Source organism: Strix aluco, chromosome 9 (genome assembly GCF_031877795.1).
Source record: "Strix aluco isolate bStrAlu1 chromosome 9, bStrAlu1.hap1, whole genome shotgun sequence".
NCBI lineage: Eukaryota > Metazoa > Chordata > Aves > Strigiformes > Strigidae > Strix > Strix aluco.
In genome coordinates this window covers 25492361-25505289 of record NC_133939.1, presented here as the reverse complement: position 1 = coordinate 25505289, position 12929 = coordinate 25492361, and the positions used below count along the sequence as shown (strand labels likewise).

At 39.5% G+C, this 12929-nt stretch overlaps 1 protein-coding gene across 1 annotated transcript in view; it reads left to right on the top strand.

The window, feature by feature from the left end:
• The window catches only part of FNDC3B (fibronectin type III domain containing 3B), a 209527-nt gene that overhangs the window by 38333 nt on the left and 158265 nt on the right, over nt 1-12929 (top strand). The window contains exons 2-3 of the mRNA XM_074834262.1: nt 1489-1627; nt 11048-11123. Of these exons, the coding sequence (XP_074690363.1) occupies nt 1517-1627; nt 11048-11123 (187 nt within the window). The 5' untranslated portion in view covers nt 1489-1516. The remainder of the gene's footprint in view (nt 1-1488; nt 1628-11047; nt 11124-12929) is intronic.

The window sequence follows — 12929 nt, the reverse complement described above, 5'->3', positions numbered from 1 at the left end:
ACTGCTGTCACTTTTAAAGCACACAAGTGGTCCTCTTCAGCAGCTGGAGAACCAGCTCCTGGTCAGGCTGATGTTTCTGATCATCAAGTTGCTCTGCAGGTGATGGGATTATGATGAGCTCTGGAAGAGGTTGATGTAAATGAAGAGAGTCTATTTCAACTAAACTATTGGTTTAGTTGTTAAGCTAAAAAAAAAAATAAATTCTAAATGTAAAGCCTAGCAGCACCTGGGGGCAGAGCAGGTATGGGAGCGTTAGGTTTGCAGCAGTGGAACCACATGCTCCAACCCTGGTGAGGTTGGCTTAGTGCTTTGTCCCCTCCGGAGGAGATGACTTAAACTCCTGGTTTATGGCTCTGTAGTCAAGTGCTTCATGTAAATATTAGATCCCACAACACTTTCCTCGTGAGCGGGGATTTCCCTGTTGCTCTTTGCCAAAAATTCCCCTCTCTATATGCTGGTGGACTTGGGCCAGCTGATTACCTGGCTGTTAACAGCCACCTAAGTCACAGCACTTTTATTATTTTTTTTTTTCTAATTTGAATTTGTGATGTGTATGAAATTATTCAGGAGAACTTTGGGATTCTCTGGCATGAGAGGTACTGAGGGCGCTGGCTGATCAGCACTGGACCTGTAAAGTTGCTTTGCTTAGGAGTTCTTGTGCAGAAGTCTAGATAAGCTATGTGATTAGATCATCCTTCTTATTCACTGAAGAACTGGATTATTGCTCCATAAAACAGTATGATGGTACCCTTAATGCTGAATTAAGACTTGTTTTCACAAAGCAATCTCCCTGTGGTTTTAGTGATGCTTACATATCACATCAATTAACTGTGAAGGGGGAGGGTGTGCTGCAAGTGGTATGTGATTCTTCACAGGTCCTTAAGTGAGATCTTCTGCTGTCTTCTGTATAGCCCAAAATGGTAGGGAGGTGCTGTTCCTCCTGCTCCAGCAGAAACCTTAAGCCTTTGGATCGTGATGAAGTGGAAGTCAGGCACCTGCTCGTTGTGTTATATGTGGTAGTTGGTGCTGTTTATAGGGCCCTAGAAAGAAAATAAAGGTGTTTGGCTTTGAACTGTGGCTATTGAGTGAAACTGATGTAACATCTTAACCACACAGATACATAGTTCCAAGAACTGTGGTAGCAAGCAGGATGCTGGTTTTTAGGAACAGAACAAATTTCCCTCAGTGTCTCAGAACTTGCCTATTTCAGCTGTGCAATGAGGCCTGGGGATTATAATAATGGGAACGAGTGGAAATCTGACTAGTTTTATTTTTTTTGGAAGCCTTGCATGGAAAGATGACCTTCCATGCTCTTGATCTAACAGTTAAGATCTCCGTTCAGTGCCTCAAGTTCCCTTACACATCCTGTTACAAAAGCAGGTGTCCTGCTTGGGTTGCTACCTCAATGGCAAAATCCATGCCGATGCTGGTGATCTTCTAAAGTCAAAGTGGGTTTTTCAGGGTCATTAACTGATGCCTCTCTTGCAGGAAGTCCGTTGAGGAAAATTCTCCATGAATGTACGTCACAATGATGATGACCGACCAAATTCCGCTGGAGCTGCCACCGTTGCTGAACGGGGAGGTAGCCATGATGCCTCACATCGTGAATGGCGATGGATCACAGCAGGTCAGTGAGCTTTGCAGAAAATGGCTGGTTTAAATGAACTATTTCTGGGCCACCAAGGGATTTTTAAGATGGGTAAGGTGGTTTCCCTAGCACTAGGGAGCGCAGAGTATTTCCTGGAAGGTAGAAATCTCTGCTTACCCTGGAAAGACATTAAAAGCAATGCTTTAAGTGTTCCATTAAATTTAATGTGATTGTTTGCATATGTGTTCATTGAAGTTAAAATAATGGGATTGAAATAATGGCTATAAATGCTACATATTTGAGGGCTTTGCAGAAAGTTAATCTCATGATTTACTTGTGCTAGCTGTTGTCCAGACATCTTGCTAGTATCTTGAATGATATTTTAAGAATTTAAAACAAAAATGCTGATATTTTAAAAATGTGAAAGAAGGAAAGAAATGGAGAATTGAAGATGAGTCCTGTGATGTCTGCCATTCTTTGCTTACCTAAATGTACTGGTCCCAGCAGTCCTATGTATTACCCTGCACTTCATTATAAGAAGCAGAAGTGAATTGTGAGCGTGCTTTTGAAGGAAGACAAGTTTATAGTTGCTTTCATATTTTTCTGGGAGATGTTCTCTAATGAGCTTGATCAGAAGTAGGTACAATGATTATAGGACCATAACAATGTCTTCATGTCAGGATACAGCCTGAAGGTTTAAGCTGATAGTTGGTAGGTTACCAAACCTGTCATCTTGGGTTAATCTTTCTCTTTGTAGAACATCTACCCTAGCAATTTTTCTGTGTTACTCAATTTGAGTCCCTTCTGGTGTCAGACATTTCAGCAAGGTATTTTAACCAAGGTAGAAATAAGCTGTCCTTCATGAATCAATATAAAATGTCATTCTGTTACTTCTCATTCCCTTGATCATTTGTTCCTCCTTCCAAGCTGTGTTTTGAGTTACACCAACCTTGAAAGGAAGCATAATTTCTGCTTTTCTTCTGAGCTTCTAAGTCTGTTTGCTTATCTGGGTTCTCATTATGATACAGATTTTCATTGCTGTGATTTTTTTTTTTAAAGTCATTTCTGCACATCATGCTTCAACTTGAAAAAATAGAAAAGAAAGCTTTTAATGGTTTTATTTACCAAGTCCAATATTAATATACTTAAGTGAAGGAACAATCTTATCATTACTGGATAGGATAATTGTTCTTTAAAAATGCCCTTTCCTCCTTGCTGGAAACCATTTATCAGGTTATACTGTCCTGTGGCTCCTTCTGTATTATAGAAAGAATAAATGAAGTCTTCTGAGCCCTTTTTTGAGATGGGGCTCTAAGTCCAATCTTTGAATTTCCCCATCAGTGATGTTTTAGCAGCCTTGCTTGGCAGATGCCTCCATTGCCTTTAATCTGACTTCTCATCTAATGTTTTGGAGTAAAGTGAATTGCTGACGTACTGGAAGTGCATTATGTCTTGCTTTTGCTGTGTGATGCAAATAGGAGTCAGCAGAATAGTTCTGCGCCGGGTTCCTTTTCTACATAAATGTTTCTTGGATGATGCTCATAGACCTCATCACCTTACCTCTATAAGTACTTGTAGCTGGAATACTAGTTTTCTGTGAGACCTTTTTTGGCCTCTGGTCTGGATCAGCCTTCATATGTTGCAAAGCTTTATGCTTTATCATTTTCATCCTATTCATGGAGCTTTAGTTCATGTCTTCACTTTTTAAAAGTACAGTTCTAAAATGGAATGAAATTGGAATAAATGCTGTGTTTGATCTTTGCATATGCTAGCAGCAAGTTGACTATGTTAATTGTTCTTAACATGATTTGTTATGTAATGTAGAAGCAAATATTACATGTTTGTTGAAAGAGATTTATCTTAGTTCCTTGTAAGGCAGGAACAGCTTTCAGATTAGATTCACATAAGAATTACTTCCTTAAGAAAGATGGTTTATATTACCTCATAAATAGCGGCTGGTTTGATAAGGACATTCGCTTTTCCAGGGTATAATTACAGGCTCAATTAGAAGCTGGTGGTAAGAAAGCATCATAGCTGAGCTGGTGGGAGGTGAGGTGTGTGGAGTTTTCCAGACCACAGGGTGGCTGGCACGCAGATCAGCTTTGAAGCTGATAGTACTTGCTCCTGAGGAGATGCTCTGGGTGCACTTGCTGTAGCTCCTCCTTACATGTTGCTGGATAAGTGAAGCCTCAGCCATGCCAGCATGGCAGAGCTGTGCTATAAGCTGTACCTGAAAATGCTGAGCTTCAGAGAAAAGGCTTTTCTCAGAAGACAGGTTCTTACATATGTAGAAAAGAGCAGACTGGAGCTGGTAAAACACCTGAGCTTTACCAGCAGCCAGATGGAGAGCCATGCAAAAGGCAATTCTGCCCGTAAACAGTCCTGTATTGTAAAACAATTGCATAGGAACATTCAGTTGTTTTATCTTCCTGGGGATAAGTGCTGCAGAGCTGTACAGAGCAGAGCTGGGAACGTCTCTGCCTGCTTGACAGTAATCCCTCTTCTCTAGACTTCCCAAAATGGCATTTCTAGCACTGGCTTTTTTTTTTTTTTAAAGTTTCCCACACTTAGTTTCCACTACCGCTGACTATATTTAATGCTTTCATATCCCTTCCAGAGTTGCTGCTTACTCTGTTTCTGCTTCTAATCCACTTGTAACTCCTGTGGGGATTCAGGGAGTGATAATTAACCTTTTGGTCCAAGAATTTCAATGGTTTCCTGTAGATACTCCACTGCAAGCTCTAAAAAGCTTGGAGTATAAAGTGGAGGGCAGCTAGCTGTGCCATAGCGTGTCTGTACAGAATGCCGGGTGATTTAGTTTGGGAAATTTTATTTCGGCTTGGTTAGCTTACTGCACCTGCAATGGTGTAGCAAGTTTTCTGCTTGCCTGCTCTTTGTAAAGGTGTGTTTACCAAACCTTGTTTTTTCACTATTTGGCTCAAGCCCAGGCACTTCATGTAGTCCTGTGTGTGCTTGTTCCTGTTTTTTAGGGTCACACACTTCGAATAAGGGAGACAAGAGTACGTCTGAAAGGGGAACAAGATTTGGTACCTTCCTGTAGCACAAGAAATCTGTGTACCTTGCAAGAGCTTGAAAGCATTTAGCTGGGTTTTATACTGTACCTGAACAGCAGCTGAGTTGAGCGAATGAACTTTGTGCCAAAACTTAGAGTTACTTCTTCATAGTTTCTTGGAATTTTTTATATATACTTGCAGAAATGTCCTTTTAGGGGAGAGGGGGGATACTTGCACAAGGGAGGCTTGTTTCAAGAAGAAAAATGTTTAGAACTGGTACACATCTAAAATACCCAAGTTGAGAAGCATCAATCCATGAAAAATGTCTATTGGATGAAGGATGATGAAATTTCCTTCTCTGTAAATATACTGACTTTTACAGCAGATTCAGTTGTCTTAAGCATTTAGATTAGAACAGATGGCAGCCAAGTAGCATTAGGAAAGTTAACTCATGGCCAGTGTTTGCTATCTAGGGAGTCTCCAGAATGAAGTTTTCTGAAGGAATTTCAACCAAATGATGTTGGTGGGCAAACTCTGAGACTGTTCTCACAAATACGTTTCTTTGTGAATACAATAAAAAAAAGAATTTGCTAAAACTTCATGAATCTTAAAATTTTTTTACTTGTCAGAGCAATTTGTTATGCTGTTATACTGATTTAAATTTTTTTATTTTTTTTTTTACTGCATGTTTGGAGAGTATTTAACTTGTGATAAATTAGGGAGTTCAGGATCTGTCACTTGTGGGCTTGCTATCAATAGCACTCATCATAAACTGACTGAATCGCTTCAAGTCTCTATTTTCTGTCTTATGGAAAAAAGGGGCGTTAAGCCCAGAAAACTATTATCAAATATTAATTTTTAAGTCACTGTTTTATTGTTTAAGATGTAACGTGTTCCCTGATTTTTCTAACTGAAGAGAGGTTGAAAGTATTTGTCCTACCTGCTCCTGTGTGGCTGAGGGGGAATCTATTCCTGAGAAGAATATTGCACATAGAAAGATGTGAACTCTTTGGTCCTTCCTGTGGGACAGAGCTGGAAATTCATACAGGTCTGGGGCACAGTCTTTTAAAGTAGAATAGAGAATGTGGACCCAAGTGATCATTCTGGGTTTTGGGGGTTTGGTGGGTTTTTGCTTTGGGTGTGGTGTGTGGTTTTTTTTTTTTTTTTTTCTTTCCCAGTGATGCAGTATATTCCAAAAGTTATACACTGTAGAAATCGTAAATGTGGTAGATTTTAATAACTTAAAGCATTTGTGGGGAACCTGTGGCTGGATCCCAGATGGTGCCTATGGTGCTGTGCCCCCCAGCTGTATGAAGCATGATATATCTAAATGGGGAAGGGAAAATTTGCCACACTGGAAAATGCTTAAGGCAGGGTTTTAATAAGCCAAAGCAGTGCAAGCGGCTGTTTGACCTTAGCAAGGAAAAGGTTCTCATAAAGTGGAATATTTTAAAGCAAGCATTGGATTGTATTGCATCACATGGATGCAAGTGAATGTCTTTCTACTTGCTGCTGCACCTGTGCTTGCAGGTGAACTGCAGCAAAATAGTTAGGAGATGATGGCCTACTTTGGATGTGAATTTTCTTGTGTGTGCTTGAAAAACACTTGTATAAGTAAAGCAGTGCTATACAAAATAGGTAATAGCATATGGCTTTGGTCCTTATCAGGTAGTGTTTTCTGTCTTTGTGTGAGACTGTTCATCCACAATGAATATTCCTGAACCTGAGCTTTAAGCCTGTGTTAGACTTTGCTGGCAGGTTCGTTAGTCTCTTCCCCTGGTCCCAGTAGGCGTGAGAGTTGGATAGTAGGAACAAGTGGGACATGAGTGATGTGCATTTGGCTTGTCATGAAAACTTAAGTCTGGACATAGAGCAATTATTGCCAAATTGGGTGTGTGTGCGATGATAAATATTTATAGTAACTATGCAACTTAGTAACATTAATCAGTCTTAACAAACATGACTTTAAATAAAACATAGTAACATTCTTAAATGCAAAATAAATGTAAAAAAAGTGTGTTATAGAGATAGCAAGCTTTCTCTGAGGATGCAGCAGGTAAGGCTGGGCTTCAACATTGAGTGGGTTAAACTGCTAAAGCAAACATCTGAGTACTTTTTTGGGAAAAGAAAAAGCCTTTGGGACTGTGCTGCTGACACCCTACCCGCAGCTGTCACAAGCTCCAGATTTTGGGAAGTGAGGAGGCTGGGGGATTGAAACTGGGCTGAAGTGTCCTTGGATGTCGGACCCCACCCTTGTGATGCTGCCGGGCAGCAGCGTGGGCTCAAAGTGACTTTTCAGATTCTCTCTCCTCTTGCTGCCATCTCATAAACCTGCATACTCGGGATGATGAATATTGGAAGAGACATAGGGCAATTAAAGATCATCTGTGTTTGTTTTCATTAAAATAACAGCGTTCTCTTTAGACTTTTTTTATTGCTTTCCTCAGATTTTTTAATTAAAAGCTTCGAAAACAAGGCGTTCTCATGAAGATCCCTTGTGTGGAAAGGAAACAGAAAAGCTGCGTTCCAGGCTGTAGAATACAGTTTTGTTGTTTTAGGAGGATGTGGGGAGAAATAAATCTTTGAATTAGTTTGACACACTTAGTGTGTATTAACAAAAGAAGTCGCAGTGTGCCTCGATACGAGTTGTCCCAGGCAACTGGGACAAGTTGGGGGCGTTGACTGGAAGATGCCCAGTATCTGATACTCGATGTGCACTGGCTTTAGTGGTTTGACCTCAGCTCTGTGACTTGTTAGTTGGTGCTTCGCAACTGTAAGCTCTCAGGGGGTTATGGGTGGCATGGGAGGAGGGCAGAGTGGTTTGGGTGGTGGGGTGGATTATGGGGGCAAACCCCAGTACCCCAGGTTTGGGTGGAGAGGAGAGGCTGGGGCTGGGGCGCAGCCTGCTGGAAGGGGTCTGCCTGCAGTGTGGGGGGCAAGCAGAGGGTCTTGCCCGAGGAGCATCCTGATCTGGGTCTGAGGCCACCTCAGGTACACGTGCTCGTGTGCTGACCATCCTCCCTTTGCATCCAGCCCTTGCTCCAGCGTTGACCCACATCAGTCACACGTCAGTTATTCCTGTTCTTGATACAGCTGCCTTCTCCCAGCAACAGCTCATAAGTGTTTGCTTTTGCTCCGAAGGTGGCTAATTTGAGCACTGGTGCAGAAGAATGTCTGTCTTTTTAATATCTTCAGAACTTAATGATTTTATTTTTGTTTTTACATTTTAGGAAATGACAGCTACAGTACTTTATTCCAATGCAGTTCTTGCCTACAGTATAACTTTTAAGTCCATTATTTGTACTGATGGTTACTGGTTTAGCATGTGCTTTTCTGTACCACTGAGGCTGGAGGGTGATTTCTTCACTGTTCTGAGAAACCCTGCATAGCTGGAAATGGCTGAGGAGATGACCTTTCCAGCTACACACAAAGCTTTGGAGGCACAGGGCCTTGGCTTGTTCCTTGGCTGTTGATTTTTCTGAAATTTTGCTGAAGTAAATGAATTTCATAAATGTTGGTGTCTCTTCTTCTGTGATACAGAAAAATACCACTCTGAAGGTGCAGATCTAGTGGGTCTGCCATCATTTGGTGCAAGAGACCTACTTGGTTTAATAGAAGTCAAGCTCATTGATTTTCTTTGAAGATCTTTGTGCTTATATATGTATTTAAATGTTCAAATATCAATAAAACCAGATTGCTTATGGCTTTCAGCCTTGTAAATTGTTAGGAGATTAAATGGTACAAATTGTTCACATTTCACAAATACAATTTTATGAACACTGAAGCTGAACAGCTTACTTAAGAGCCTGGGAAACCAGGATTAGTATTACTGGATTTTAGGTGACAACCATGGTGAAATTTGCTGCAAATCACTGATTGACAGAATAAAGCACTTTTCTCTAGCAGCGATATAATTTTGAAAAGGTCTGTGGCTTAATTGCATAGCTAATGGTTGAAAACTGCTATCCTTTCAATGTGTTCGATATTTAAGGTCAAAACAAAATTCCAGGTGAAAATGTTTTGTGGACTCTTGTCTTTACTGGGCTCTAGTTAAAATTTGGACAAAAGTAGTATAGTTCCTACTCCAGACAGGCAAGGCAGAATTGATTTTTGTTATCCTGCAGCACACAATGGGGAATGTTGCTTTCTGACCAACTTAATTCCATGTTTTGTGGCAGTAACAAGTGCTGAGGTGTTTGGTTTTGTTTGTTTGTTTTTTTTTTAATAAATATGAAATCTTCAAACTGTTGTACTCTAGGAACTGTCAATAAGGAATTATTTCCATACATAAAATAGTTTAATAGAAGCTATTATATATAAATCCCAAACTCTCCCCACAGGCTCGCGATGTAGGGGTGAAGCCATGGTGGCCGCTGCCCTTCAAGAAACAAATTTGTTGATGGAACAATTTGTTTGTGTTAAAAACCTGTGTAATTAGGCAAGGATAACTGTGCTTTATTTTGGCCATCATAAGCAACAGCTATTATTGGGGATATAATCTTGAGAATGGGTCTCTTAATGTGGTAATCCAAGGAAATATTTTCAAAGCACAACTGCAGGCGCGCTAATGCAGACACGTGGGCTGGAGACTGACCTTTGCAGTGACTCCTGGAAAAGGAATTTGTAAATCATACCCTTTTGATAACTAACTCTGGGGTAGACACCTGCCTTCTGTAGTATGAGGAATCCCTCTCTCACCGTCAGTCTTACATCTGCCATTAAGTTTAACTCCCTGCTTTAGGGAAAAGATTGAGCTTTTCATATAGGAGACATCAGTTTGGTTAGGGTATGGATTTTGAGGAGTTGGACCAATTTCTTCCAAGGTGTGATGGTATGCTAGAGCATCTGGTTTACATTAATCAAGCACATTAATAAGCAGCTTTAGAGCTGTTGGTTTAGACATATAATGCAAATGAGCTTATGAAATATTTTTATGATTCTTTGCCTCTTTGTATTCAGGTTTCTGGTTTGAGTTTTTTTGTTGTGGTGTTGTTTTTTTTTTTTTTAAAAAAACCCCTGAATGACACTGCTTTGCTCTGTGCTTCTTTTGACCTGATGCCCATACCCTGTTGTGGATAATCCACGCCTATTCATAGCAAAAGAGCACTTAAATGCTGTCACTTAACTGTTGATTGTTTGGAGATTAGGGATGGAATGGCTTTGTGCCTTCTATCTTTTCTGAACCATTTATTGTGCACTGTATGCTGGATCAGATCCACCCTGATCTGTACTCCCCAAGAAATTATTGTTGCAGACAAAATAATGGCTTTCATATGCCATTTTTTCTGATTTTTCAGCTTATGCATTAAAAATGTTGCTGGAATAATTGGTTTCTGTAGGATTACTGTAATTCAAAAGGTCATCTAGGTAATAATTATTTTAGGCATTTAGCTTAAGGAATTCAGAAACACGACATTAATTCTGTCTTTCCAGATTGAATGATTAAGTTCTGCTTGCAGGTGTCCCAGAATATAAAGACCAGACCTAAATTTAGAGAGTTTTCACAAAAAAATATAAATCTAAATTTTCAATTTCTACCAAGATTAATCCAGATTTTGACTGAACTTCTGACAATGCAAAGTGAACAGAAGTGTGTTTAAATTATTTGAATAAAAGTTTCACAAGCAGCAAGAGCATGGGATAAATGATCACTAGTTGCCAGTGAAACTCTCCATTAAAGAAATAAATCTAAATTATAAGTTTTAAAACCATGATTTTAGACACCTGAAAAGTAATAAAGATGAGTACAACATACACTGAACTGAGATGTGTTTTGGTGCTTCCTGGTCTTCGTAGCATTCCCATCATCTGCAGAATTGAGCAATGGGAGTCTGGGCTGCTATTTTGATTATTTCTTTTAAAAAATCTTGTATTTGTTACTAAATAAATAGTTTATTACTTGTTTTGTGTGCAACTATTGAACTGTGTGTGTGTCTATGGATTTTGCTTAACTGAGATCTGCTATGTGTAGGACTGAAGGATAAATTTTAAAAAATGTGATGGATCAACTCCCCTTACAGTGCAAAAAACTTTTATTCCTGTGAACTTGAAATCCTGGTATGGCTTGGTGCTGTATGCTGGAGTTTTATTATGTGCTCTCTGCTCTCATGTGCCAGTAGTCTAAAGATTTATGTCCTTATCTATCAGCATTTGTCTAAGTTAAACATGCTGTCAGAAGTTTTGTGGTGGAGCCCAAAGCCGTAGTTCTCATCTACACACCACTGAGTTATATCTTTATTTCAGCTCTTATAATTTAGCTGAGTATGTAGGCTTTAAGTCTCTACTGGCTCTTGGACCCTGCTGGTACCCAAAGATACCAGTCTGTTCCCTCCCTGCCCCCCATACTTCTTCCAAAGTACAGATAACACAATTGTTGGGTTGGGGAGATTTAATTTTTGAGGATCACGGTGAAACAAATGTGGTTTTTTTTTTTCTCTTATGGCAGGTCTTTCTGGTTCAAGTTAATCCAGGTGAAACCTTTACAATAAGGGCTGAGGATGGAACCCTGCAATGCATCCAAGGTAAGAGGATACACAAACATGTGGATGAGCATTGCTTGCGTTATGGAATACTTGTTCTCTCATCTCTGCAAAAACGTGATACGCAGCTCTGAAAGTAGAGTGAAGCACTTAAGAGTGAGAAGTTGCAGACATGGCTGCTGTATGTGTTACAGTACTTCAGTATCTTGAAATGAGTCATGAATTTCTTGCAAGTCCAGGAGACTTCTCTCTCTGTTCAGTCATTTATCAGCATTTTTTAATATGCATATTTCCTTATAACCAAATAGTAAATACAAATCAGAGATCCCAAATTAGGTTGAAAACTAGTAACGAATTAAGTGGATATCCATGGAAAAACTATTTTGTTTTCATACAGGCATTGGGAGCAATAGAAAACGAGCAGAGAAGTACAGACTTTGCAGAGTGCTTGGAGAAGTCAGATTGGGTTTGAGCAGATTTTTAAATTGGTTCTTTAGAAGCAGAGCCAGTTAATTATGTAGTATTGAATAAAAGCATGTAAGCAGTCTTTTGACTGCTGTTTTACCTCTTGGTAAAACTGTGCAAATATGATAAATAGTGCTTGTCTTTTTTAGAAGAGAGAGCCCACACAAAATCTCTTTAACATGTCTGAAGGGAGAAGCAACAAAAGACCTTTCAGGTTGTATATTAAGTACAGTGAAGAGGTTTTCTAGCTGGTGGCAAATACAGCTTTGAAGGGAATCAGATATTTCCCTAGGTATAACGCTGTCTACAATAAATACAGGAAGATTAAATAAAAATTTAAAGGGAATAGACTTTGCGTAGCTGTACTGCTAATACTGTTTTAAGTGATATTTTTTGAGCTTATGCTGTTATTGTATTTTTTTGAGAAGGGAGGTAGGTGGTGTTGCCTCCCCCATCCTTTCCAGATCTTACACCATTAAGCAGCAATCTCAGTGGGCTATTAATTCAAAAACCTTTCCTAAAAAAGTAATAATAATAGGGGAAATAAAGTCAGTTTAATAATAATTGTTTAGCTAGTGAATTGCCCCTGTATTTTGACTGCAAATTTAAAATCTAATCAAAGACTGTTTCTTAAATTTCATCAACTAATAAAATCATACTGCGCAAGGATAACTGCTTTTTATTAAAATTTGAGTTAGAAGGGACCCCTGGAGGTCACCTTGCTCAACCTTCTGCTGAAAGCAGGGATAGTGTCAGAGGTGGATGGGGTTGTCCACCACCTCCTGAATTGTGAAGCTCTGAGGATGGAGGTTGCTCCTGGGCAAATGGCCCCAGTGCTGCACCGCTCCCATGGGGAAGAGTTTGTCCTTTATGTCTATTTGAAATTTCCCATCTTGCAGTCTCTCTGCATATTTTCTGTGCCCCCCTCCCCATTTAAACAGTGGAAGAGTTGGTGGTTCTTGCTTGTAATTTCATCCTTATGGAAATGACAAATTAATAGTTGCTTGAGATAGACGTTACAGAAGCTTCCCTGAACGCCATCCAGGATTATTTGGTCTTGATGAGCAATAATAGCAGCAATTTAAAACTGCTTGTTAAGATTTATAGCCAACATGCTGTGTGGTAAGAAATTGGTTCACGTGGCAATTAACAGAGGAATAAAGCTGGCTACTCCTTTTATTTGAAATGAATGCTTTATATTGGTTAGTACATTAAAAATTTCCATTACAAATATAATTATGACACCATTTATTTATTTTTTTTCATGCTCAAACTGTTGTTCAGACAGTGTTTTTAAATGAGTGCAACTTGAAACCTCCTGGTTCTGTACTCCCTGTAATTTAACATGTTTGTGCCAATGGGACTTGTTTGATACTCATCAGC